General features: G+C 42.2%; 2 protein-coding genes across 15 annotated transcripts in view; both read right to left on the bottom strand.

Annotated features, from left to right (window-relative positions):
• Positions 1-365: 365 nt before the first annotated feature.
• On the bottom strand, positions 366-7,304 carry LOC113417803 (uncharacterized). The gene is made up of 4 exons (XM_087956782.1): positions 5,890-7,304; positions 4,894-5,138; positions 4,297-4,436; positions 366-2,660 (listed from the first exon to the last, which is right to left on the bottom strand). The coding sequence occupies exons 1-4, from the start codon at positions 6,018-6,020 to the stop codon at positions 939-941; spliced, it is 2,238 nt and encodes a 745-aa protein (XP_087812908.1). The 5' UTR covers positions 6,021-7,304; the 3' UTR covers positions 366-938.
• A 6,328-nt stretch (positions 7,305-13,632) lies between these two features.
• Positions 13,633-26,414, bottom strand: part of HUWE1 (HECT, UBA and WWE domain containing E3 ubiquitin protein ligase 1) — a 117,769-nt gene continuing 104,987 nt past the window's right edge. For 11 of the 14 annotated variants that reach the window (XM_026676266.2, XM_087956786.1, XM_087956783.1 and 8 more), the window contains 17 exons: positions 25,173-25,773; positions 22,786-22,907; positions 22,522-22,678; positions 21,274-21,406; positions 20,983-21,185; positions 20,710-20,837; positions 18,437-18,533; positions 17,815-17,970; positions 17,479-17,724; positions 17,141-17,258; positions 16,579-16,719; positions 16,038-16,325; positions 15,834-15,939; positions 15,613-15,730; positions 15,191-15,372; positions 14,671-14,861; positions 13,633-14,143 (listed from right to left, as the gene is read on the bottom strand). In XM_026676266.2, coding sequence (XP_026532051.1) covers positions 14,041-14,143; positions 14,671-14,861; positions 15,191-15,372; positions 15,613-15,730; positions 15,834-15,939; positions 16,038-16,325; positions 16,579-16,719; positions 17,141-17,258; positions 17,479-17,724; positions 17,815-17,970; positions 18,437-18,533; positions 20,710-20,837; positions 20,983-21,185; positions 21,274-21,406; positions 22,522-22,678; positions 22,786-22,907; positions 25,173-25,773 — 3,090 coding nt within the window. In that variant the 3' untranslated portion in view covers positions 13,633-14,040. The remainder of the gene's footprint in view (positions 14,144-14,670; positions 14,862-15,190; positions 15,373-15,612; positions 15,731-15,833; positions 15,940-16,037; positions 16,326-16,578; positions 16,720-17,140; positions 17,259-17,478; positions 17,725-17,814; positions 17,971-18,436; positions 18,534-20,709; positions 20,838-20,982; positions 21,186-21,273; positions 21,407-22,521; positions 22,679-22,785; positions 22,908-25,172; positions 25,774-26,414) is intronic. The other 3 variants (XM_087956789.1, XM_087956790.1, XM_087956794.1) reach the window with 2 other exon arrangements.

Here is a 26,414-nt window from a genome sequence, read left to right as displayed (position 1 = left end):
TTAGCCATCACTGGACTAGGGTTACCAGGATAACTTTATTATATGATCAAGAGAAAAAAGTGAGGTACCATGATATTATGGTTCAATTGTAAACTCCAAGTAGTTCAGGGCCTCTGTCTCTATCCTACAAGTGAGACTCAATCTTAGCTTATGAGGTCACTCGGGCGCAAGAATCAACTGCTTAATATTTTGCCGAGTAAAATTATTAATAATTAACATATTGATAGCAGCAGAACTATGCAACAAATTGGAAAAGGATTTTTGCATTATCCCTAGGCAAATGATTTAGTTCCTTTGAAATCAGACAAAAATAGTTAAATAGTCCAAAATCATTGTTAGCTGAAATAATAATGAGGCATGTACAATTGAACAAGAATTACTTTTTAATGCAACAGGTAAGGCTTAAACACTTTTTAATAATTTTGAAAAGAAATAAATTATAAGAAATTAAACAAAACCAGGCTTCAGCCTACATATCAAGGGGAAAAGACAACATATTAGAAAAAAAAAATCAGCCAATCTTCAGATTTCAGATTCTCTGTCAATGATCTGGAATGAGTCAATTTACTGTAACCTTATTCTACTCCGAAGGGCTGGCAGATTGGAGTCAGGAAAGATTGATCACAGGGAAGCCCCAGATTTTGAGAGGAAAAAGAATATAGAAGTTTTTGGCCACATTATTCATCAATTTTGTGATCCATGCGAACTGCCATCCTGCTTATAGGCATGGGGGCTGCTGATTCGTGCCATTTATATCTGGGCACTCAAGTTATCTGCTCAAAGCATTTTGCAAGATGGGAATTACTTTAGTGTGTTGGGAAGACATGCCAGAGCAGAACCAAGAGAAAGGTCTTCTTCCTGGTTTCTCCTGTGGCGTAGTCCCATAAAACCAGCAGACAGAAATTTCAAGTGTGGCTAGTAGAGCTGTGGAAGAAGCCCTATCTTGTGCCTGGCGATGACAAAGCTTTAGACTGCCTCGAGTAGGTAGGTGGTGTTATTACTATATGGTGATGGTTGTTAATTAATGAAGTTTGGAGTGAATCCCTGGTAGTGGATGCTTCCAAAGTTTGTGTGGCCCTGGCAGATGGTTTACTGGTGATTGAAGATGTTGCCTGTGATGACAGGTGAGGTTTTCTATTCTGCTGCTTTGGGGTTTGAGAAAAGGATTTTGTTGTTCTCATTGTTGCAGAGCTCCTTTTGTTCACGGGAGAGACAACAGGTGACGACTGAGTTGACGTCATGGAAGTTACAGATGACTGCTGTGTAGGTGTGAAGGAAAATTTGGTTGATGCCATCTCAGCAGTAGTAGTCTGAACTGAGATGGAAGATGTTTCCTGTGGCAAACGTCCAGAACTTGTTGGTGCCCCATGCTGTGGTTTTGTGGCTGAGGAGAAGGATGCAGATGTTGTAGGTGATGATTTATGGGCTGTTGTAAGATTTACATTATTAGTCCCTTGGGCAGGATTTGCTGCTTTTGAAGAATGAGAAATAGAAATATTAGTTGTTGAAGACACTGCACTGAGTTGCTTTGCAGTTTGGTTTAATGAGAGCCTTGTTGTCATGTTTTTTTCTACTGATGGTGCTTCAGTTGTTGTGATTGTTCCCACTGCTGGAGGATTGGATGGTGGAGATGCAGTGGTGGCTGCTGTGGTTGCTCCTAGTGATGGCAGACTGGTTGATGGCGATTTAGTGATGGTGGTTGTAGTTGTTTCCATTGACACTAGTTTAATTGCTTCAGTTATGGCGATTATTTCCAGTGTTGGAAGTTTGGTCAATGGAGATGCAGTGGTGGCCGCCGTAGTTGCTTTCTGTAATGGCAGATCAGTTGATGACAATTCAATAACAGTGGCTGTAGTTGTTTCCACTGACGGTAGCTTGCTTGCTTCAGCTATGGCGATTATTTCCAGTGTTGGAGGTTTGGTCAATGGAGATGCAGTGGTGGCTGCCATAGTTGCTTCCAGTGATGGCAGATCAGTTGATGACAATTCAATAACAGTGGCTGTAGTTGTTTCCACTGACGGTAGCTTGCTTGCTTCAGCTATGGCGATTATTTCCAGTGTTGGAGGTTTGGTCAATGGAGATGCAGTGGTGGCTGCCATAGTTGCTTCCAGTGATGGCAGATCAGTTGATGACAATTCAATAACAGTGGCTGTAGTTGTTTCCACTGACGGTAGCTTGCTTGCTTCAGCTATGGCGATTATTTCCAGTGTTGGAGGTTTGGTCAATGGAGATGCAGTGGTAGCTGCTATAGTTGCTTCCAGTGATGGCAGATTGGTTGATGACAATTTAGGGGTGGCTGTTGTGATTGCTCGCACTGGAGGTAGTGAGGCTGTTATGGCTGTTTCTAATGATAGCAGTTTAAATATTTGTTTTGCAGCTGGAAGTATTACAGGCACTTGGAGAGTTGCCGATGGTGTTTGAACTGTAGCTGGTCCCAATAATGTTACCGGTTGCTGCTGTCCAGCTGCTGAAGGTAATTTATCTTCTGGCTGGAGAGAATTCTCTAAGGCTCCCACTTGCTTCAGCCACTGTATATGGGGTAAAAGCTGAGAAGCCAGGATAGGGATGGTGCAGTTGTGCAAGCTCTGGCTTACGAGGCCCGTCACCTCCCATTCCCAAGTAAATGGATCATGACAGATCACAGGACTGCCCACTGGCACCTGAAAAGAGGAGAGGGCATGAGAATCAAACCACCAAGATGACCATGGAGTCAAATCCTAAAATTTGGATACTACAAATATAAAATATTAGAATATCCCTGCTGGTGGAATATCTGAGAAATTCTGCATATCTGAGATGTGGATGCTCCAAACTTGGCTAGGCTTTCCTAAGAGTAATATCCCTCCAGGCATTTGGGCTGGGAGGTTAAGCAAGCACCTCCTTATTGATTGGTTTTCATTGGGGTTTTTTTTTTCCTACTGAAAGTTGAAATTGGGGTTTTTCTTAATGTGTGACAGAGACCTTGGACATTTATTACTTGGATTACTGATGTAACTATTGTTAGTTTTAATTCCTGTACATCATCCAGACTTGTTGGCAATGAATTGAGTGGCCAAATAAGTTATTTAAATAAGTTAAATAAGGAATTCTGCCAATGAACGCCGTAATGGCTCTGTATTCTGCAACATTACATAACTTTTGCTATATTCTGTATGTTTCTCCTGATGTCAGATAGAGGATTATTTGCTTGTCAAATCCCAGCTGCCTCTGTAAGCGTAGATAATAGATGCGGTGATTCAGAATGACTCTGGACCTAGAAAAGTGAAACTAGTGCTGGAAGTATATGAAGAGGGCCTCCCTTACCCTTTGAAATAATAGTGATGAGTTTCCTTATGCCATAAAACATGGGTGTCAAACTCAATTTAACTGAGGGCCGCATCAAGTTTGTGTTTAACCTCAGGGGGATGTGGGGGGCATGGCCAGGGTGGGCGTGGCCAGCTTGACATTACTTGTCGAGGCTCTGTTTTCAACCGCGATGGCCTCTGCCAGCAAAAACAGAGCCTGGGAGGGCTGTGCGCAGCTCTCCCAAGTTCCCTTTTCACTGGCAGAGGCACCGTGCACAAGTCCTTTGCTGTTTCCAGGGCAGCCCTGTGGGCCAGATCTAAGCACCCCATGGGCCAGTTGGCCGGCCTTGAGTTTGACAACCCTGGACTAGAAGATAGAACAGTGGAAAATTCAAAAAGGAGTAAAATGTGCTGAAAATCAAAGAGGAAACATTTCCCCCCCCCACGTTTACAGTCCAAAGGAATCCGTGGTGGGATTCAAATTTTTTAACAACCAGTTATGTGGGCGTGGCTTAGATGGTGGGCGTGGTTTGGTGGTCATGTGACTGGGTGGACATGGCTTGGTGGTCATGTTATTGGCTGGGCGTGGCCAACTCAATATCACTCACATCGAGGCACGCATCTCCTCGCCTGGCCTCTCATGACTGTGGGGATGCTGCAACAGTCGTAAGTGTGAAAAATGGTCATAGGTCACTTTTTTCAATGCCATTGTAACTTTGAATGGTCACTCCACACAAGCAAAGTACCAGCAAAGGAGGGGAAAAAAAACTCCAGAGAGGTTCCTGAGACAGGAAGTCTAGTCCTGCCAAGAATGTAATAAGGGTTAACGGAGAAGCAGTTTCTGTAAGCAACACCAGAATGTTTCCTTCCTGCCTTCCTTACAGGATTAGGCCAATAATTTCTTCTAACAACCGGTTCTCCGAACTGCTTAGAATGTTAACAACTGGTTCTAGCGAATAGGTGCGAACTGGTAGAATCCCACCCCTGAAAGGAATCCATTTGTTTGGGTTACCTTGCAAGTTGTGAGTTTGGGAGAATCTTTTTTTACCACGCATAAGTTCCTGCCTTCTGTAGTGTTCGGCCAATGCTTGGAACAGTCAGCTATGCTCAAGGCCTCCACCATTGTCTCCTTTAGGAACCATCTCATTGATCCTGTGGAGAAGGAGAGAAGGTTCTCAACTAGTCTAACTCATAGCATGAGGCTCATTCAGCCCGAAGCTTCTTTCGTCTCAGTCTATATATGCAGGAATGTGGATTTAGAATAGGCGAACAAGTTTTGAAATCTCGTATTCTTGAATGCTGAAAGAACTGCTTGTGCTCTCCTCCAGCTTCTCAGTATATATTTTAAAATATTCCCATAGCCACAAGGGTGGTAAAAATTAATTAATTATCTCAGTATGCTATACTCTGGCTGTAATACCAGCTTCTCTGCTTTTATAGTATTTCTCACAGATGTGCCAGACTAAATCCATTTTATAGTCTGCTAGGCTATGCTAAGAAAACCCAACATGACCTTTATGCTGATACCTTTGACCCATAGCCCTAGATCAGTTTGCTAAATAAATAGTCTCCTGGGTCCTAAAGCATGGTAGAGCATGTCTAAACTCACCGTCTTGGCCTCGTTCGAAAATCCTACATTCCTCCTGGGTGTTATATGGTTTTTCTTCCTGAGGAATACAAGCTGGCCACATGTCTTTTGCTGTTAAATCAACCGGCTGGGCAAGCAAGATGAGACCCAGGTCATTATTGGGTGCTGTATTCCAGGAACTGAAGCCCCGATGGAGCAGAAACCGACTCACTGCCTTGGTGGAGACATGCCCAGGAGACCCGATCAACTCTACTTGGCTCGGATTCCTTCAAGGCAAAGATTTTTGTTGTTAATTGTGAAGTTGTGTCCGACCCATCGCAACCAGTGGTGGTATTCCATTTTTTTTCCTACTGGTTCTGTGGGCGTAGCTTGGCTTGGTGGGCACGGCAGGGGAAGGCTACTGTACCCATTCCCTCCTCACCCCACTAACCTGATTTCCAGCTCCGTTCTCCTGTGCAGGGCAACAAAAGAAGACCCAGCTGCTCAGCTGGGACTCGGGAGGCAGAGAATAGATGGGGGCGGGGCCAACCAGAGGTGGTATTTACCTGCTCTCTGAACTACTCAAAATGTCTGCTCCCGGTTCTCCAGAACCTGTCAGAACTGGCTGAATACCACCTTTGATTGCGACCCCATGGACAACATTCCTCCCAGCCTTCCTGGCCTCTACCATCTTTTGGAGTCAATTTTAGCTCATGCCTATTGCTTCAGTGACTCCCTCCAGTCACCTCATTCTCTGTGGTCCCCTTCTTCTTCTATTGCCCTCAATCGTTCCCAGCATTAGGCTCTTCTCCAGTGAGTCCTTCCTTCTCATTAGGTGGCCAGAGTATTTGAGTTTCATCTTCAGGATCATAATGGCATGTTTTAATCCAACCCAGGGATTTGGTTCTGTAATCCCCAACCGCAGGACCTTCTGATTAGATTGGAAGATGTTAAGTATTACCTTCTTCAGCTGAGTCACCCATTCTAAGGACAGAGTTGGAGAAAAAAAAAATGGCTTCCAACTCTGTCAATACTCACATCAACAAGAAGCAGTTGGCTGCTGTCAGGACCCACAAGCTGCTCAGGATAACTCCTTGGCATCTCTGGCCATTTCCATAGATGTTCACGAGCCATGGGGCTTCTGTGGCTCCATTGAATTCAGAGTTCATGTTAGCTTTATCCAACTTGGGATCTGGGTACTGAAGGCCACAAACTGCCAACGAAATTCATACAAGTATACAGACCCAACACATTATTCCCTTTTGGGTACGCAACTTTACTCAAAAGAGCGGAAATGTAAGTAGTACAAAGGAAATGAGAGACAACCAATAAGGTGGAAAAAAGGCATCAGAGATAGGATTTCCATTTGCCTATCATGGCTTTGGTCAATTAAGGCTTTCACGCTTCAGATTTTTTTAGTAAGACATAGAAGAGATAACTAGGTTACCAGCATTTTTCTACCTATGGTGTACATAAGGTTCCCTTCTAACAGGAAAAAGAGTATTGGTTAGTTTGGGGACATTGTGGCCAATATGCCACAAATGCAACCAACGCCTAGTTTGATCTCAGCCTATTCACCTTGATCTATGCCAGGTAAAACTTTTAACCCAAAAGCTGCCTTACCCAAATCCAGTCAGCTGGGAGATGCATACTGTAACACTCATAATATATTGACTACACAAAGCAATAAACTCCCATCTTAGATTTCCATGCTACAGGGTAATAAATGCTCCAGGTCTTGTCAATGTGCTGGTTATTCAGTTGACAAAGAGTGAACCGGGTAACACCCCTTCAATCATTCTTCAAATCTCCAAACCATGAGCTAACATCTCATGTAAAGCAATGCTGTCTTTAAATGTGCGAGCCACTCAGAGTCATATATGTGAGATGGGTGGTTATATAAAATGAATAAATAAATGCTACACTTCCTCTTTCAATAATGTGCAGGTAAGCCACAGTAAGGTGTTGGTAATGCTTCCATACCGCCTGCTACCACTGGTACCATTTGGTTTTAAAATTCTGCTTTTAATGGAATATTGATCTCTAAGCAAGAGTTTATTGCCATCAACTTAGTGCCCATACTTGCATCTTCCTTTTCAAATATACCAGTTCATCCCAACATGCTCTGAGTTTATTTTTTCCACAAAACCTTCCTCTCTTCCTAGTCTTGGGAAACAAGACTCAAGAATATTGTTGCTTACAGTTGGAGAAGGAGGGCAGAAACAGTGGGAAGAAGGTACAGAGCCCGAGGAGATGGTCCATCCTTTCTTTCTTTGACAGAAGAAGGTGTGGGAAAAGCTGAGCACTCCAGGATGGAACCTTCGAGCTCACAAATGATTAATTTGTGACCTCAGCTATGTGGAGCTCCAACATCATTTTGTCCTTCTGCCAGTGCCAGTCCTCTGGTAACCTCTAGCTCTAAACTGCATTTCCTTATCTACATTTTTATTTCAAGGGTGTTCCTATTACTGGCATATAATTCATTCTTCTGCCTACACCAGTGGTGTCAAACTTGTGGGCTGTATCAAGATTTTGTTTGCCTTTGGGGGGCTGAGTGGGCATGGCCTGGTCGTTGTGGCTGACTGGGCGGGTGGGCTAGGCGGCATGGGCCGGTCCCTCGCTGTCTCCAGGACAGTCCAGTAGGAACCTCTAGGCCTATTGTGGGCTGGATCTAGCCCATGGGCCGCATGTTTGACCTGTCCTGGTCTACACCATCCCATTACCATATCTATCTATCTATCTATCTATCTATCTATCTATCTATCTATCTATCTATCTATCATCTATCTATCTATCTATCTATACCTATACCTATACCTATACCTATATCTATATCTATATCTATATCTATATATCTCTATCTCTATCTCTATATCTATATCTATATCTATATCTATATATTGTCTATATCTATGACTTTATATTTTATGGTGTTGTAAAATTAGGAGTTAATTATGTGATATATGGTTCTGCTGTGATGCCAAGCAAGGGACATTGCTAATTTAAAAGAAGAGTCATCTGGCTTGTTGTTAATACATGAAATAGAGTAGAATTAAATAAGCATGCTTTTGCTGGATTCACTGACAATCTTCTCCAGATTTTGGCCGGGTGTTTTCATTGGCTAGGAATACATGAGGGTATGTGGGTTTTTCCCAAGACACATAGTTAATTGTGACAGATTGTATTTTTCTAGTGTTATCAGCTAGGCCAAAGTTCTACTTATTTTCTCAGACCACGTTTCTTCCAAGATACTAGCTGTTTCAGAGTCAGCTGAATTCTATAAAGCACAATACGTTTTCCAAATGCATTAGTGAAATAATGTATATTGTAAGGTCAGCTTCCAAGTTCCCTATTTTACAGTCTCTTGGTACATTGTTTAGATACTTATTTAGAGGACTACAGTGTTGTTAACGGTCATCCAGGGTTGCCATCTTTTAGCCAGACTCAATGTCTGAAACAGCTACTTAATCTATTGAAGTGTAGGTATTTCAACCTTTTTGTAGCCGCAAAATGATAATCGTTGCTTTTCTGGCCATTTGGCAACTCTCTTGCATATATGTACATGCAATATATTGTATATCAATACACCTTTATACTGTAAAAAGGCAAATAAGAAATGTCATCAATGGAAAGCTATATCCTCATTTCCTTTCTGCTTTAAGTAGTTCTTTGGTTATACTATATCTCCTAGGATACTTCTTGACATGAATTTTTTTCCACTTTTGAAAAAATTGTGCTGTTCTGTTGGAAAAACAGTCCTGGGCTAATCTTGAGTTATCAAATGCTTTGTTTGAAGGTTCACACCAGTTCTTTACAATGTAAACGTGGAATAGTAAAGTTAGCTGTGCGGAGGAGTATTAACCATGGCAGAAATTCAAGTCAACTGGATGGTCCTTCAGTATGGACAGAAAAGGCTATGTATAAATATAGCCTCACACTTTGCGGTTATTAGTTTGATTACTTATTAAAAACAGCAGCCCTCAAACACACACACAGACACCTCCCCCCTTCTAAATAGCAATAGCACTTAGACTTGTATACTGCTTCACAATGCTTTTACAGCCCTCTCTAAGCGATTTACAGAGTCAGCCTATTGCCCCCAACAATCTGGGCCCTCATTTTACCGACCTCAGAAGGATGGAAGGCCGAATCAACTTTGAGCCGCACAGAATTGAACTCCTGGAGTGAGCAATGAGTTAGCCCTGCAGTACTGCATTCTAACCACTGCACCACCATGGCTCTAAAAATCAGAATATGCATGGCATGTATATTTTCAGGCCTCCGCACTATTACAACCAAGGCCTATCCAAAGCTGCACATTCCATCTCCCAGTCTTAATGAGGCATAGCTGTCTATGGTTTAAAGATGTTTTCTAGAGCATCTCTGTACTGTCGCTATATTGTGTGGAACATAGGAATGGCGTGAGGCGAGTGAGGAAAGCCAGGCTTGCACATTAACTTGATGGCAGAATGGCAGAAAATTTCAAGGCCTGACTCCACTTAGAAAATGCAGGGAAATACAGGTAGTCCTCAAGTTATGACCACAATTGAATCCAAAATTTGTATTGCTAAGTTGTTAAGTGAGTTTGCCATTTTATGACTTTTCTCGCCAGAGTTGTTAAGTGAATCATTGCATTGGTTAAGTTAGTAACATTTTGTTGTCAGCTTTTGATAGGAAATAAATAATAGACTTGAAGACTGGGCTACTCAACAACACTGAGGTTTGTTATGTTCACATTTTGTGGCTGGTAATTGCTATTCATTTTACAATGGCTAATTTATGTTTCCTCATAAGATATGGTTTCTTATTGTTGCTGATAAATGGCTAGAACGGACATTTTCACTCCATCCTGCAACCAACTGCCACTTTTCTGCTTAGAGCTGTATTTTTAAAAACATGAATTTTAAAAGGTGTTTCTGCCAGTTTCACTTTAGTCTAAGTAAGTGTTTGCAATACTTGGACTCCAACTTCCAGAATTCCCCAGTTATCAAGATTGAGAAACACTGGCCTGAGCAAATTGAACAGGATTTACCTTATTCCTAGATTTCTCACATTAATATCCCACCCTTCCTGGGAAGAGACCAGGGGTAGCATATGTAAGATATACCATTCCTCCCTTATTTAACCTTCAAGAAATTCGGGCCAAGGGCTGGACTGAAAAGCAGCGATATTTCAGAGCTGTCTTATGAATTTGAGAGACTAAAGATCCACCAGTATCCTGTTCTGCAGGAAGAAAACTACCGTCATATATAAATATTAAACCAGTCCTGAAAGGATGACCAGTGCTAGATCTTAGGAAGGACTGAGGGGGAGAGAACAGGGATTAAAGAAACAGACCCTGCACTTGTGAGAAAATGCTAAGAAGAAGAAAAAATTGTGCTCCTTTAGAGTTGCATCCAAGGTCAGCTGGATGTATTCCCCTTTGCAGGTATGACATCATGCCTTCCTGGCTCCTTAAGGTCCCTCTCCCCATTTGTCCAGTTTTGTTCCCCACCTCCATTCTTAGGTAGGTTATGAAAAACGTAATAGTTAAAACTTAAAAACCCTGGTAGTGCATTATGAACGTCCAAGTCACCTTAGCAGCTGTTAGATATCTAGGTTTATGGATAATTAGCTTAAAAAGAGTTTAAAGAAGTATTTTAGGCACTGTTACAGTAACTGGAACCAAGTTCAGGTATGAGAGCAGCATTAGAGAGCCAGTTTCATGTAGTGGTTAGGGTAGGGGCCTAGAAACCGGGAGACTGAGAGTTCGAGTCCTGCCTTAGGCATGAAAGTCAGCTGGTCTTTTCCATGCAGCCCAGCACATCTCATAGGTGGTTGTTGTGATGAAAATAGGAGGCTGGAGTATTGGGTATGTTTGGCACTTTGAGTTAAAAAGGCAAAATAAAAATCAAACAAATAAGATATTTGCATTTTTAGTGCTACTGTTAGGAGTATGGATGCTCAATTGGGCCAAACATGATGTTAGCATAAATAAACTTGGCATACCCCAAACATGGAAATGGTATTTTGAACCTGATCCTTGATACCAAGTCCAGAGGAAACGGACGTTTCCCAGAAGTCAGAAAAAGGCTGAGTCTTCTGGAACTATCTCATCTCAGCTGTAAACTGATCAAACGGCTTTAACCAACTCATGTATACCCAGAATTGTCTGTCGTTAACATACTGCCATAACTAAACACAGTAGTTTAGTAGTTGTTGGTAAGATAAAAAAGGTAAAGCTTTTCCTGTCAGTTGTCTCAGATTTTATGGCACAGGGATCATGTTTCTTGATCGAGAGCCAGTGAAGACAATTTCCATTGTCATGTGGCAAAGGTGCATAGAACGTTGTTACCGTCCCACCAAAGTGGTACCTATTAATCTACTTGCATATGCATGTTTTTGGACTGCTAGGTGGTCAGGAGCCAGGGCAAGTAACAGGAACTCACCCTGTTGTGTTGAGCTCGGCTCTTGAACTTGGGCTGTCAGCTCTTCCAACTGACAAACATTTGAAACATCTTATGCATTTTGTTTAGAGCATGCCCTCTTCCTTTGATCTAGTGCTGTCTGCACTCTGTTGCTAAGCTAGGACTTATTTGAAATCTCATTAGGCCATATAAGGCTTTGTTTTGGGCATAGCATGAGTATAGGAATACAGCCATTGTGCCTGTATTCCTTCTGCTGTTAAGCCACAGCACACCATGATCTGTGAAATCATTTTATGTGGGAGATATAGTGGTTAGTGTGATACTAGGACCAGAGAAACTAAGATTAAAAAATGTCTTAACAAGACAACAAAATGAATGGTGACTTTGAGCCAATAACCACTCAGAAGAAAGGAAGAATCATCTATATTGTACTGTAATTCACAGAGAAGACATACTATGTTACTCCCAAGTTTCGGTCACCTTGAACATAAATTGTTGACAATTTTTGGAAGACCCATGGGGGCTGCATTCAAGGCTTTTGTTAAGTTCATATAGCCTGGGGGCTTCGATTGTGCACACTCCCTTCTATACGTAATAGAGCTGGAATGCCCAACTTTATTACTGGCCAACATCAAGTAAGGGCAATTTTCAGAAAACAAAGCACTGAATAAAATTATCTTTTAAATTAAGACCATGTCTGTAAATTGACTTCTGAATGTATGCACATATTCTCACACACAAGCCCCCTCCTACAAATGCACACAAAACCGTTTTCTCCTCCTGTTACTAAGACCGTTACTCAATCTCTTCTTCCCACTAACTATATATTGATACTATCCTATTCTCTCAGCGAAAGGAGAGAGTCTGACTGTAATAGGCCAGCATGCTTAAAATAAAACTGGAGTAGGCAAATAGCACTGTGACCCACTGGTCAATTTCAGGTGACTTATTTGATGCCAGCCGATTGTTGAAATTCTTGCAAAGAATAAGGAAAGGAAGGGCCTGATCTGATCTGATATTCATAGAGAACTGGAATTAAAGATAGATTTGGGTTAATCCATCTCTGAGGTCAATGAATAGTGAAATAGTGAAAGAAAAACACAAGGAGCTAAGAAGCCAACAGTCTAAAGCAGGGCTGTGAAACACACGCGGCCCACAGCCTGGATGCGTCATGCGCTGGCCATGTCCACACCTGGTTTAGCAAAGGGGGAAAAAAATTGTGATATGTCATGTGACGATGCGAGTTTGACACCCTTGGTCTAAAGGGAGCAGAGGCACAATTAGAAAAATTCAAAATCCTTCATAAGCCTTGGAGGTAGTTATAAATCAGTGATCAGATCACACATTAGTCATGCAGAAATTCCAAACTGCATATAGGCAATTCCATCTAAAAAGAGTACGCACAAATCAAAGGCTGTATTTAGTGACGTGAGTATTGCTAAATATATTTCTTTAAGCTCAATTATATGTTATCTTACAAATCTGTGCAAACTCGTATTGAAATGTTCATGTTGTGCAGAAAAACACTATTTCCAATTTATTCTTCCTGGAAAAAAAAACTACATCTCCCCACCCCTGCCCCAATTTATAATGCAGTTGCTTAGGAGGAGATTTTTCTCCGACTTTTCGACGGAGAAACAGCATACGTTGTTATGTTCAGTCTGTGACTCTCCTGGCCTCTCACTACAGCCATCAAGTTTTCAAATTCTGAGGATCTTTTCAATGAATCAAGAGCAGGCATGGATCATGAAAACTCACTTCAGGGGTTACTGTCCAGATGTTTTGAACATTTGCCTTCCCGTGCTTAGCAATTCCTTTTAGTTCTCAAATAATAAGCAATACAGTGTAAATGGTGCAGGAATCCTGAGGAAGGTTTAAACCCCCCCCCCCCCAATCACAATAGAAAGACCTTCAAATTCAGTGCAATTTTGAGAAGTTATTGTGATTTCCACTGCAGCAGTAGATAAATCAATTTTGGGGGGGAGGGGGGGAATGGCATGGGTTGTGTAATAAATGTGCATGAGAGAGAGAGAGAGAGCAGAGAATTTTAGCCACAGCATACAAGATAGCAGTCTTGTCAACCTGGATTTTTCTAAGTCAGTTTCTTTCTCCATCATGTGTACTGCAAATTAAAGCATCACTGATTACTCAGAAAGCCATATGGCATGCTAGTTCAATAATCTCACCGTACGCAATCTGCTTTTTCCCCTATTAAGGACTTCCAATTTTTTATTATATAACCTTATCTTCACATAAAAATCAAGAAACTGCATTTTTGTTGTGGTAACTATCAAAGACTTTTTTTTCCTGGCAAAGCCCACTGTTTCTTTCAATTTTCATCCCTCCTCCTGAATGAATACAGGCACAAACAATCTTATCAAGAGTGGGCTTTTATTTTTTTTCCTTTTTTGGAATTTTTTTAAACCTTAGGTTCCCTTCCAGCAGCAAATGGGTGCCAAGGAAAGAGACCAACAAAAGAATCCAAATGCTCCCTCCCGCCGCCTAATCAACACATTCCAAGCACAAATTAAGAAATGCAAACTAAACCAAAAAATATATATATATTTGTATATATAATTTGTCTTTTTCTCTCCGGGTTGCACCCCACCCTGCTCCGCCTCCAATGACGGCTGGGGTTCTGTGGCTCTCTTCAGTAAGGGGGCAGCAGGGCACGCACACACACACAGGTGGTTGGAAAAGGAGGAGGAGCATCACTCGGTTCCACTCCCTCCCGTTGCTCCCCAAGTCTGACAGTAGAAAAATATGGCAGCTGGAGCCACCCTTATGCCAGGCCAAAGCCCTCTGAGCATTCCTGGATGGCCAGTAGCAGCATGTGACGCAGTTTCTCATAGCTTTCATAGGCAGGGAGGTCCAGCTGGTTGAAACTGGTGGAAGAAAACAGTAATTAAAGGAGGGAAGGCAAGGAACAGCAATCACCTACACTGTTTGCTTGCAATAACTCTCACTAGGGATCTGCACTCCCCTTTTTGAAAATTAATCACTACCAATTCAGATTATATACATATATCACCAATTCTTCCTTCATTTGGTTTTTGTTTTTTTTCCTTCAGCTGCACAGCAGACCTAAGTAGGAGATTAACTGGAGTGGTATAAAAATCCCCCACAAAACAAAACCTCCCCCCAGATATTGCAGGAAAATAATTTCTTAAGTAGCTGTGTCATGGGATAAATATAAATACACAAAAGGGTAGCCAAAAAATAAATAAATTCTAGATCTTGCAGAAGTTGATTAATGGTTTGGATTCTGCAACAGTGCTATTTCTTTTAGATGAAGGAGTTTATTGCAGAGGGAAACACTAAAAAAAAAAAAAAAAAGACCTGGGAATATTCTGAGAAACAAAAACACATCCCAATAATGGATTTTATCCAACACTCCCACTTGGCCCCTTACCACGTGTGAGCAGAAGGCAATCTGTCCGTTGAGCGGTCATCTCTGTGGATCTGAAATTTCTGGATACCATTCATGCCCTCTAGGGCAGCAAAGCCCTGCAAGGGCACCTTGGATGTGCCAGTGACGAACTGCAGGAACTTTGCTCTGTCAGCCTGATCAAAGGAACGCAGTGCTCGCCAGAACCACTGGATCTATGAGGAACGAAGGAAGGAGCGGAGGGCAATGTCAGGAGTTTTGTTTTTGTTCAAAGATGATGAAACATTTTAGATCCTCTGGAAAAAAATAAGAGGCTATCCAAAAAAGATAAACATAAGGACAATTTAGTCCCGTTTCAATGAGGCTTTAACAGGAGGAATTCTGGAATATTTCAACATGACGAATTCTGGAACGTTTGATGAATTCTGGATAATAATATGATGAATTCTGGAATATTTAAACAACCCCACCGCCCAATTAGATCTTAACACTGCCTCTCTAGATGCAAGATAAGCAGGCACCTGCCTGGAAGTGAAAGCCTAACCTGGATGGAGTTTGCCTGATACTTGTGATACTCTGTATTGGATTTCAGGTCATCAATATCAATGGTAGGTAGCCCCGAGATTAGAAGCTCCAGCTCCTGTTCAGTGAAGATGGAGATGAGGCGCTTGGGGATGATCTCATAGAAGCCCTCCAAAAAGGCAGCCAGCTGCTTGCGGATTGCCCCTGCCAGAAGAAAACAGGATGCTTCATGAGAAAAATTATTCCTTAATTAATCCCTAATTCTCCACAGAATACAATCTATAAATCAATTATTTTTCATATTGGCTCTGTGTGCAATTTTCTATATAAAGTTTACCATCTGTCATGCAGTTAGTTGGGCACAGAAGTTTCAAAAAGCCCAAGAACTGATAGATACATGGCTTGGACCCTGCCCCGTCCCAGATCCATTGTGTCCCGACCCACCTGTCATTCTCATCTGACACACCAAGTGCACGTATTCCTTCTTGTTTTCTTCAGTCACCAGAATGTTGGCCCCATTGGGCTTGAGGTCACGTACCTCACATACACCAAATTCTTGAACCTATTTGGCAGGGCGAAGGGGGTGGGGGGGAAGGCATCATAAGAGTGCTAAAAAGCTTGAACCAGAAAATAGGACAAGGCTACCACTTTAAACATGGGGTTACCTCAGTGCTGAACGTGAGATCATAGCCCAGTGTGGAGACATCATTCTCCAAGAGATACACCAGTCCCTGGTAGAAATGGTAATCCTCGCTCTCCATATCTGTGTACCTGCAGGCAACTGGCTGGATTAGAAGCAACTCCCAGATAGGAAAGCTCAGGAGATCAATCCATTCATTTAACAGCTTTACAGCAAATGCACTACTTACCTGACCGATTTGCCCAGGATATGCTTGTAGAAGGAACGGGTGAAGTAGCATTCTAGTAACCGATTGTCATACACTGCCTTTGCCACAATGCGCCCGACAAACTTGAAGTAACTCAGGTGGTTGGGGTTACAGTGGGAAGAAGGATTGATGGTGTAGGTAACTCGATCACCGGGTGATGTGCGGAAAAGCGCATACATGGGGTTAAACATCTCCCGTGAGATTATCATGTACCACTCACGAAGCAAGCCTCCAGCATCCTGGCCCTCTTCTCCTTCAAATACTATGTACCTAGCAGAAGGAAGGTAGTATACATACATAATAGCAACTGTCAGAGGCAGCGAGATATTAAAGCTGCCAAATTCTATCTTATCTCTTTAGTTTAAGGAACAATTTGAACTACACATTTATTTTATATGACTTTTTTTCTGGGTATCAGCATTCAAAAACCCTAAATAACTAATAATAATTAGTATGCCATGACACCAATTTCACCACAGGCTATAGCAAAATTTCAGCAACTGGACAAGAATATATCGCTTACAGCCTGTTTTTCATTTCTTCAGGTGATTTGCGATGCAATTCCCGGTAAGAATCTTCAAAGACGTGATCTCGACGCACATGCACAGCCATATCTTCTTTCCTCAGCCCCTCATCCAACCTTTCCAATTCTTGCCGGAAATACCTGCAAAGGACGATTGAGGATGCAGCATTACTGTGCCACTGGATGGTCTTCACGACAATGACCACAGAAAACTGAAATTAACTTAAGCATAGTTTTCTTAGGCACAGAAAAATTCAGCAGTCTGCCAAAAGGTTAAAACGTTTTTGCTTATCACATCTGGGAAGCAGAAGAATAGTTGTATATTTGTCCCACAACAAAATAAAAGTCTAACAAGTTACTATTACTTGTTTTGCACTCATCCCAACAACTAAGATAATTAAAAATATCAAGAAGATTCAAATGCAGTAGGAAATTAAAGTGTTCCAATATGGAACAATCTGTCCCTAGTGCTCAAAGAAAGTATGGAGCCATACTTTCACTCCCTGCTGCTGCCTTATTTTTAAAGAAGAAACCCCAAGTATTATCCCACTCTGAAACCTACTTCCGTTTGACATCAAAGTCCAGCACACGTATATAATCAACAAGGACCGCAAAAGGACCATCAGCCAGGTGGGTAGTGGACTGGCGCAGGATCTGGTTCAGCACCGTCCGATGTGTCTCTGAAGTTGAGAGAGGCAAAGATAAATCCATAGTCTTCCCAACCAGCAACTGATTTTTCAGCTACCAGAATATCTTCTGCCCCAAAGTTGAGTCCAATTAACCATATGGTACCAATCATGATTTATCATTTACATTCCATCCCTTATTAATTATCTTATGGTAATATTTCTGGTGCTCTTTCAATTCTCTTAAGTCTGATGTGCCTTAGTTTGAGCTTACCTGCAAAACGGAGGAATTTCTGGGTATCCGGGGGAAGGCTGGAGGAGATATGCATGGATGAAGGCTCACGGGAGAAAAAGGGGTCAAGGGAAGAGGGTGTGGCTGGTGTCAGTGGGGCAGGTGAAAGTGGCGGGGGTTCATCCTTGATATGAGCCAGCTGACTTTCCCGAGTGTCGCGTACTGGTGGCTTGCTTTCCCGCTCTGTCGCATGCACCAAAAAGAAGGCCTCCACTGCAGGCTGCAGCACTGTAAGAGAAAGAAGAAGAAAAAAATAAGTCCCAAGAGGAAGTGAGGGCTAAACTAGTTGGACACATACAAGCAACCCCGAAACCTTACCAAGCACGGCGTGTTGGTCATGGGATTCTTCCAGCTCTTTCAGACACTCGCCCAACATGTCCCACAATTCATCCAGACTAAGCTGCTCACTGAGCAAAGGAAGATCTGGAGGGCGTTCTTCTTTCTCTTTCTCGCCCTGCTGGGACCCTTCCAACACTGTGGAAACAAGGAAGAGGAGTTCAGCGTGACCACACCTTTAAAAGCAATCTCCCCGCCCTCCCCTCAGGTACTCCCAGATTTGTGACATGCAATGTGTTTTTCCAAAAAGAAGAGAACACCAAACAAGGGGCAAACAGCAATTAAATTATTGCTTATTACCTAGCCCTGATGTGGAAAAAATAATTACGCTTTCTGTGACTATGGGAAAGCAATGGTGTCAGAGGAGACCATTGCAGCAAAACACCATGGAAACTAGGAAGTGTTTTCTGGGAAGTGTTTTCTGCCAACCTCAGAAGGTAATCATTTCTCAATTTTTTTAGCAGCGGGCTGCCAATTTCAGATAATTCAGTGCAGTGCAAATAGGGATCATACACAGATTGTCCACTGCTGGCATTCTAAGATATAATTGCTTTCCCATATTAATGGCAGCCATTGATTAACCTTCTACGCTGATGATACTAACCAACTGACTGGGTGTCTTGAGTGGTGGGTGATGGCTGATCCACATCCATTGGGGATTCATCTCTCCTTACAGATCCCTCTGCTTGGTTTGACTCCGACTGAAGAGAAGAGAAACACACCAATAAATGCTGCAGTCTCCTAGAAGTACTGGGGAAGTTAAGTGCTGGGAGATTAGCCCAATCACTTTCCCAAGAAAGGGTAGAAAATGGAATCACACTGAACTGTACATGGTAGCACTACCAATTTTCCCTCCCTCCCACCCACCCACCACAAAGACCAAAAGAGGTTAAACATGCTACTGCATACAAGCTAAAATTTGCAGGAAGAAAATTAACAAAAAGGGATTGCTACAAAAGTAGATAGAAAAAAAGCAAGAAGCATGAGATGCATGAAGGCTGATCATTTATAGCCTGGAGCAAAGGTTTTGCATGCACTTGAATGAGAAATTATATAAAAGCGAATAACAGCAGTGGAAAAAAGTGGGATTCCGTCATCGGAGCCTTTCCTGCAGGAGAGAACTTATAAGTTGAAGTTACATACTGTACTAAAGCAGCTTGGCTTCAATATATTGACTCTATCTACTGTTTATCTAACAAGAGACATAAACAATAATCTTATGCCAATCATGGCTTGATTAGTAAACCCGGTTATACTGAGAAAAATCAATGTGTGAGACTCATCTCTTACTACAATACCGTTTATAATGTTGCTGGCTGGAAAAAAACCCTGGGAAGCTGGAGAATTAGGGTCTCAAAGATGCGAACGATTATCAATGAACTGTCTGGAGAGGAGGATTTCACATATTTGGTATCAGCTATTATTACATACATAAGTAAAAGCTGTATTCAACCAATGGACGTGCCTTATGCCTGGTATGTAATAAATAATTTCTAGCTGCTAAAACTCAGAAGTAAATTCAGTGTTGTATCTCTGAAAGGCAGCAATAAGTAGTTGATGCACCAGGCCTTCAGAGTTTGAACTTTGTAACTCAATGGATGTGATGTTCTAACCTAGGCTGTACAATTGCTGCAAGTAAAACTCAGCTTTACTCCACAACCACCATTGTGTATGGTACAAAATAGATGCTGGGTCTAAATTGAGTTAGCACTACCACAGCTCATTCACAACCAAGCACTTCAACTGTTTTGAAGTTTGGAAAAGAGTAAGGTGGAAGAGCAGAGAAAGGTAAGCCACAACCATGGTTATCAGTCATATATTCAACTAATAACTCTAGCAGTTTGGGGTATTCCGTTATTTTGTTGAATCCTAGAACGTGTCAGTAAACTTGAGTCCTTCTGAAGCACTTTATTTTGTGAGCCGTCAGATGAGGCCACAGCAGAGATTCCTGACTACTGCTTTTTGCACCTTTGCCAAAAGGTTATCCTAATGCCTATCTTAATTTTTTTTAGAGATTTAATAAATTCAACAATCAAAAAGCAAAAATGGAAAATGTGCCAAACTGATTTTGTCCATAAGTGCTGTATTTCTAATGTTCAGCTGTTAAGAAAATAGTTGGAATTTCAAAACCATGATTTTCTTCTGATCCTGCCAAAGCTATTTTCCACCTGGGTTGTAGAGCTCTCTTATGTTGCTTTGGCAAATAGTCCAATAGGAGCAGGCCAAGCAAAATAAGTGATACGATTACATTCAATCTGGTATAGTTTCAATGGGGTATAGAAATAACAGAGTATGATTAATTTATTCACAGCAAGAAAGAACAAGCTCTATCATAGTGGAGTGACTTGAGAAAGAGAGGATCAGGCATTTATTTGTATTGTCACCTTTCTCCACTGCACTACAGATCTCTCAACACTCAAACAAATAAGTTACAGTTAGCAAAAATATGTCTAAAGCCATCCAAAGGGTAGAGAGACCTGCCCACTTCGAAAAAAGAACACGGAATACATGTTGAGACAGTTAGGAGTACAAAACAATTCTGCATGAATGAAAAACCCTAAGGACACAATTTGTTAAGACATTCTGGAAATAGTTTTGAAGCAAGAACTCTCAGTCAACTCTAAAAAGACGCAGAGAGAAAGAGATCCAGCCAGCTCCAAAGAGCAATGCTCCTAAGCTAGCCTGCTGCAGCAAGCCTTCTCTCTGAGAAGTAAATATCTGTGGTTATGTGATGAAGCTCCCTCTCCTGCACAAAGAAGCTCTGATGACAAGAGCAGATAACCATAAGGGAGAAACGATGAGAAAAAAAGAATGAAAAAAAGGGGTTTCAAATAAACAAAATGAGTGGCCTACAAGCGCCACAGGCACCATGCTAACCGTTGTTGCTTGCTGCTGCCTCCGGACCCTCTGACCCTCACGTACCATTTGTATAATGGCGTCAGCCTCAGCCTCCAGCTGCCGAACAGCGGCCTGGATGCTGCTAACTGAGCCCAGACCGGAAGTACCTACACACACACAAAGAGAGAGAGAAAGAATGAAGAACTAGCCCCGACTTACTTGGATTCAGCCCAATGTGGGCTTTGGGCTGGGGATTCTGTGTGGCAGATGCAACCTCAGGATCTGCCTGGATTGATCCCCTGCCCAACATACCTAGCCTGCCTGTCTGTTTTGCCTTTTTGTTGGCCCGGCGTGTGTCATCCCGCAATTGGATGATGACCTGCAGCACCCTTAAGAAGAACTTTTGCGTGGAGGTTTTAGAGGTCAGCATAGACATCGAGGGTAGCTGGAGCTCCCGACCACCCAGGGGACGTTTCTGCGAGGCCACAATCACCACATTTTCAGCAATGTCAAACCTGTGAGAGGGCACAGGGTTGGAAAGGGCAAAGGTCAGCGAAGTACACTCAACAGGAGGAGAGAAGGACCAGCTGAGAGGAGACTCACCGACTCTGCATCTTGCCTTTCAATTTGGTGGTCTGAGGCTGCTCCTCTGGGAGCCCATCTGGTGATAGAGACTCACACTGTGCTCGGCGCTGCTGCTCTAAATTGTATTCTCGCAGCTCTGCCAACAGTGTACCTGGAAAGAGAGAATGCTCTGATCATGCTGCCATAGGAGAATATCCCAGACTGTTATTTCCGCTATTAAAAAGTATGCAAGACTGCATACTGTATCTGACAGGATTAAAAGATCAGCAGACAATTACACCAACATAAAAACCAAGACAACAATAACCCTGTCTGAACAGAGAACGCTTGCACCAGGGAAGAGAACAGGGAACGGTGAAAAGGATTCACCAACCTTCCCGTGACAGACAATTCCACAACTGGGGTGGCAGCTGTTAAAAATGTTCCTTTCACATGTCAAAAATAACTGAGTACCAGGCAAAATTAGAACTCATGGATGATCATCAGAGGGAGTGGCCAGGAGGATATTGGTGATCCTGGACGTAAATCATTTTTGGTTCCTACAGGTAATATCCGCTAAGGTACTTCTGATCAACTCTGCTAGTGGATTCTGATGCAATGGGAACATCCAAAGACTCCCAAGGAAATAGATCCCAAGGATCTATTTGGCCTCCAGAAACAAATCTAGATCCATAAAACCACAAGCAATCACACTTCTATTTGAAGCAGCGATCCCTTTTTCAGAGAAATAGCTTCAGATAGCCAAACAATAGCCACTGTTTCAGAGAAATAGCTTCCTAATAGTAGCCCAAACAGGTAATTCTCACTTGCCAACCATAATTAGGACCAGCAACTCCACTGCTAGGTTCTGTGGTTGTCAAGTAAAACTTCCTGTGATTGAAGTGGAGATGCTGCAATGGTTGTAAATGTTAGGACTGCTCACAAAACTATTTTTTCCAACAGTTGTAAAATCCAATGGTCACTAAACAAGGCAAGGGCTACCTGCAGAATGCAGCTCCCTGTACCGAGGAAGATCTACAAAGATTATCTCAATTTACAGCAAAGAGAAAAAGGCTTTTAAAACAATCCTGGCTGCAAGGAGAGACTGCTCTAAATATTGGCTACAATGTATTGTCAAATGCGACTTTAAACTTGCACATCAGGAGCACCGCATTGTTTCTTTTAAAGAAGCCCCTTTTTCTGGCTTCATCTCTGGATTGTGATGGTCAAAGGAAAAGACAAGACTTGGGTATTTAATCTAGGGTGCTTCCAACACAGATAATTTACCTATTTGTTTGCAAAGGGTGTAACCCAGTTGCCGGGCCCCGTTAAGCAGGAGCTTCAGCACAGTGTCACGTGTGGATGGGTCACCTCGTGACAGTTGCAAGAGAACATTGGCAGCATCTTCCAGGCCTTCTTCAGAGCAAGAGTGAGATGTCAACACCTGGCAGAGGAAAAGAGTGTTTTGTTGTAGAGCTAGGCATTTCGGCCTCTACCCACCCCCTTTGATATGTTATGTGGGGCCACTCCCATCACTCTATTGTCACTCACCTCCACGGACAGCTGAAGCTGGTTCTCCGTTAGGCCTGAAGCTGCCATTTTGCTATCAGTCCCACCTCCACCACCACCTCCTTCGCCTACCTTAGCTGGAGATTTGGTTGGTTTTGCGATAGCTGCAAAGAGAGAGAGAGAGAGACCACATGCAAAATCCATATCACCTTGGATTTGAACTTCAGTATTTGAAGGACCTGACAACCGATGAATTGAAATCTTCTATACTGTATGTGCAAGCCTCTCCTGAACTTTTTTCTGACAATTCTATTTTAGGAGGTCTCAACACATTGCAGAAACCAATAAAATAGAGACCCTTTCTACCATCGATATTTCTCCCAGTCAAGCCATGCTGATAATAGATTCAAGTACAATAGTTAGGGTAGCAGATGGAGAATGGAAACGTTCAGGTCTCTATTCAACCGTGAAGTTCACAGGCACTTTGGACAAGTCATTAACTCTTAGTTCAACCTGCCTCACATAATTATTATCTGGATCACATGAGAAGTGACCCTCCCTCCCCATATTCACCTTGAGCTTTTAGGAAAAAGGGAAGACACAATCGTATTTATAGCAATTCTGTGAGAGCACATTATAGTACTTCTACTGCAGCTTTGAGCTGGAAAACATCAGCTTACTATTCTCTTAAAATATTGTTAACTTTCATGTTGTCTATACTGATATATTTGAAACCAAATGGCTATGTCCAACAAACCTTTAGAAACCAGAGAATGACTGGATAAACAAAACAGTACGGGATGTGAGGCATCAGCTAAAATAATCTCTCCTACCACCCAGAAAATAGCAATCTTGTGATCAAGTTTTAATATAAAAGATCTTTCTTAATCAAGATAACAGCTGACATGCCACCTCTGTTAAAAGGAGACAGAAGAGACGCATTGCTATTGAAGAAGAGATAATGGATTAACTGAAACACCAATCCCTTAAATCCAATGAAATAGAAAGTTCAGCAATTTAGAAAACACATTTCAAAAGTAAATGCATCCAGAACATTTTGGTTATAACTGAGGCAACCTTATGCTTATCTCCAAGTGAAGGGGTAAAAGATTTGTTGGCCCTCAGCAATTCAAGCAAGATCTAGCTAAAACATTGTCTGCTGTGGTTAAGACAAATGCACTGTAAATTAGGCATGAGAAGCTCAGGACCATTTCATTGCTAACTGATATTATTTTCAAGATGGGTGCCTATAATGGGGCTAGATTTGAATATGCAGCATTCTTCAGTCCAACTTTGGATCAATTCAGTGTTGAAAAATAATAGTTATCCTCACTCTATGCTGACTCATCAAGCATCTTAAGAAACTTTAGTCCATCCCGACCATGTCTTCATCAGGCAAAATCACCCTGGAGACTGTAATGGCTCCTGTCTCTCAAGACACCAGAAACTTTGAATCTTGCCTAAGATTACCAGTGATTCCAGTTATGTAGCTTGAATACAATTCTCTTCTGGAAAGATAATACTGTCAAATGACATACCAGAAAAAACAAGGACCAAAACTCTAACTTTTCCCAAGGGGCAGTTATGTTTTTCTCCAAAAGTATTAAAGCAGAAAATTGTTAGCAAGATATCAATAGTATCATTTCTCTGCAAAAAGATTTCCGTATTGATGAGCTAGATTTGGTTTCATTGGTATCTGACTTTGCATTGGGGAAAAAAAAAGCAACTTCACTGGCTAGTTTGCTGTGTTTTTGATGTTTATCATTATAGCTCCCTCCCCCCCCCCCTGGGGGGGGGGAGGGCTGTTTGCACTCTTGGGTATACTGTTGCATGTTGCTGCATAGGAATGGTGGACCATTCAATGGTTTAACTTAGTTGCTGCAATTATTCTATTCTTTAAGCAGGTCAAATATAAAAATAAACGTTACTATATGCTGAGCAAAAGTTATGTACATGACTCACAAATACTCTTTTTTATATATTTAGGATATAAACACAATCAATACTTAAGATGTAAATGTGGACAACCAGGTAAGGAGCAATTTTTGTGTGTGTGTTTCTCAGAATGAGGGTTCTTTCCTGGGCTCTGAATCTTTCTCTCTCTCTACTAGGCAAAATCTGTATTTTAGGGTGGTTCTTTTCCATTCTCTCCTATGTTTAAAAACTCAAATATTTTCATGTTTACTTTGAGTTAGCAAGCTTCATTTATTCTACTTGATTTGTATTCTGCTTTTCATTTTGGAGCACAGCAATGTACATATATTGCTCCACTGTATTCTAAATATCCCTGTCACGTGATTTTTGCCTTTCTGGTCAGTGGGGGAGAGTCCTAGTAGCTGGGTGTGAGGTCTAAGTTATCTCTTATAATCCCTGCAAAACTAGATTAGGTTTCCCTTTCTTTCCTCCCCTCCTCAAATGAGAGGACTTACTGGACACGGCAGCTGGAACGGTTGACGTGGTGGTTACTGTGGCAGCAGCCCCAGAAGTGGCGATTGAAGCAGCGGTTGCAGCTACAGCTGCCGCTGCCAAGGCAGAAGCAGGAACAGGGACTGGTACTGGGAGGGGGGCAGGGGCAGGAGTGGGAGCAGGGGTAGGGGCAGGAGCTGGGGTGCTGGTGGCATTAGGAACAATGTAACTGGTTGCCCCCTCAGCCGCGTTCTTGTTTTCAGGAAGAGCAATGGAGATGAGAGACAGCAGGCGCAGCAGCTTTTCAGTCAGCAGAGAGCTCCGCCTGATCACCGGGTGTGACAGCATGTTCATCAGCTGGCCCAGCGGAGAGGCTTCCAAGCTGTAGGGGGAGCTCTCCCCTTCTGAGCCAGCGCTCACAGGCACAGATTTGATGGAGTTCTTGCCCTTGCGGCTAACATTCATGTTATCCAGTTTGACCAACAAGTCCCAGAAGTCCGTGGAGATGCCGCTTGTGCCTATTTGACCTGGGCAAGGACTGCTTGACTGCTTATTACCACGCTCCCGCTCATTTTCACAGTTGGTCTCTTTGGTCCGCTGCTGTGTGAAGTGACTGGGAAACACCTGGAAAGGTAGGGAAAAGGAAAGGATGGGAATTAAGCCTCTTTCTGAATCCATGCTGGCAGCCCGCATTCAATGTTAAAAACGTACTAGTTGCTCCTCTCTGGTTTCACAATGTAACAATAGCACTTTCCTAATTTAACTAACCACCCCCAAGCCCCTACATGCATATGCCATCTTCTAGGGCTAGATTCTCTAGGTTCGGGGGGGTGGGGGAAGGATGATGAATTGAGTTACCTTGAGGTCCTATAAATGTAATTACTTAATGAACAAACAAATAAATAAATAAAAATAAACCTTGAGGTCCTATACATGTAATAAATATGTAATAAATAAATAATAAAATAAAATAAACAAGCAATTAACTGCCTAGATGTTAAAGATCAGTTGGATTCTTCAGATTCAGAACTTGACCAGGCAGACCATGAATTAGCAGAGGAGAATGCTGTGGGAAAGAGGCATTTGAGGAGATGCAAGTACAGGCTGGTCTGGCTGACCCAGAGCCTGAGTTAAATAAGGTCCTGAGCCAATCACAGGTTACATATTATGAAGGATAGACCATAAGAACGTCAAGCCAACCAGTTGAAAGAAAGAAGTCTGACTTAGCAAATTAGTCAAAGTGGTATCAGGGGACAACTGCTTAT

The sequence above is a fragment of the Notechis scutatus genome, chromosome 2 (assembly GCF_049901735.1).
Source record: "Notechis scutatus isolate UNSWTSFEM ecotype Mainland chromosome 2, rNotScu1.2, whole genome shotgun sequence".
Lineage (NCBI taxonomy): Eukaryota > Metazoa > Chordata > Lepidosauria > Squamata > Elapidae > Notechis > Notechis scutatus.
The sequence above is the reverse complement of the archived record's forward strand: the minus strand, read 5'-3'. Positions and strand labels throughout refer to the sequence as shown.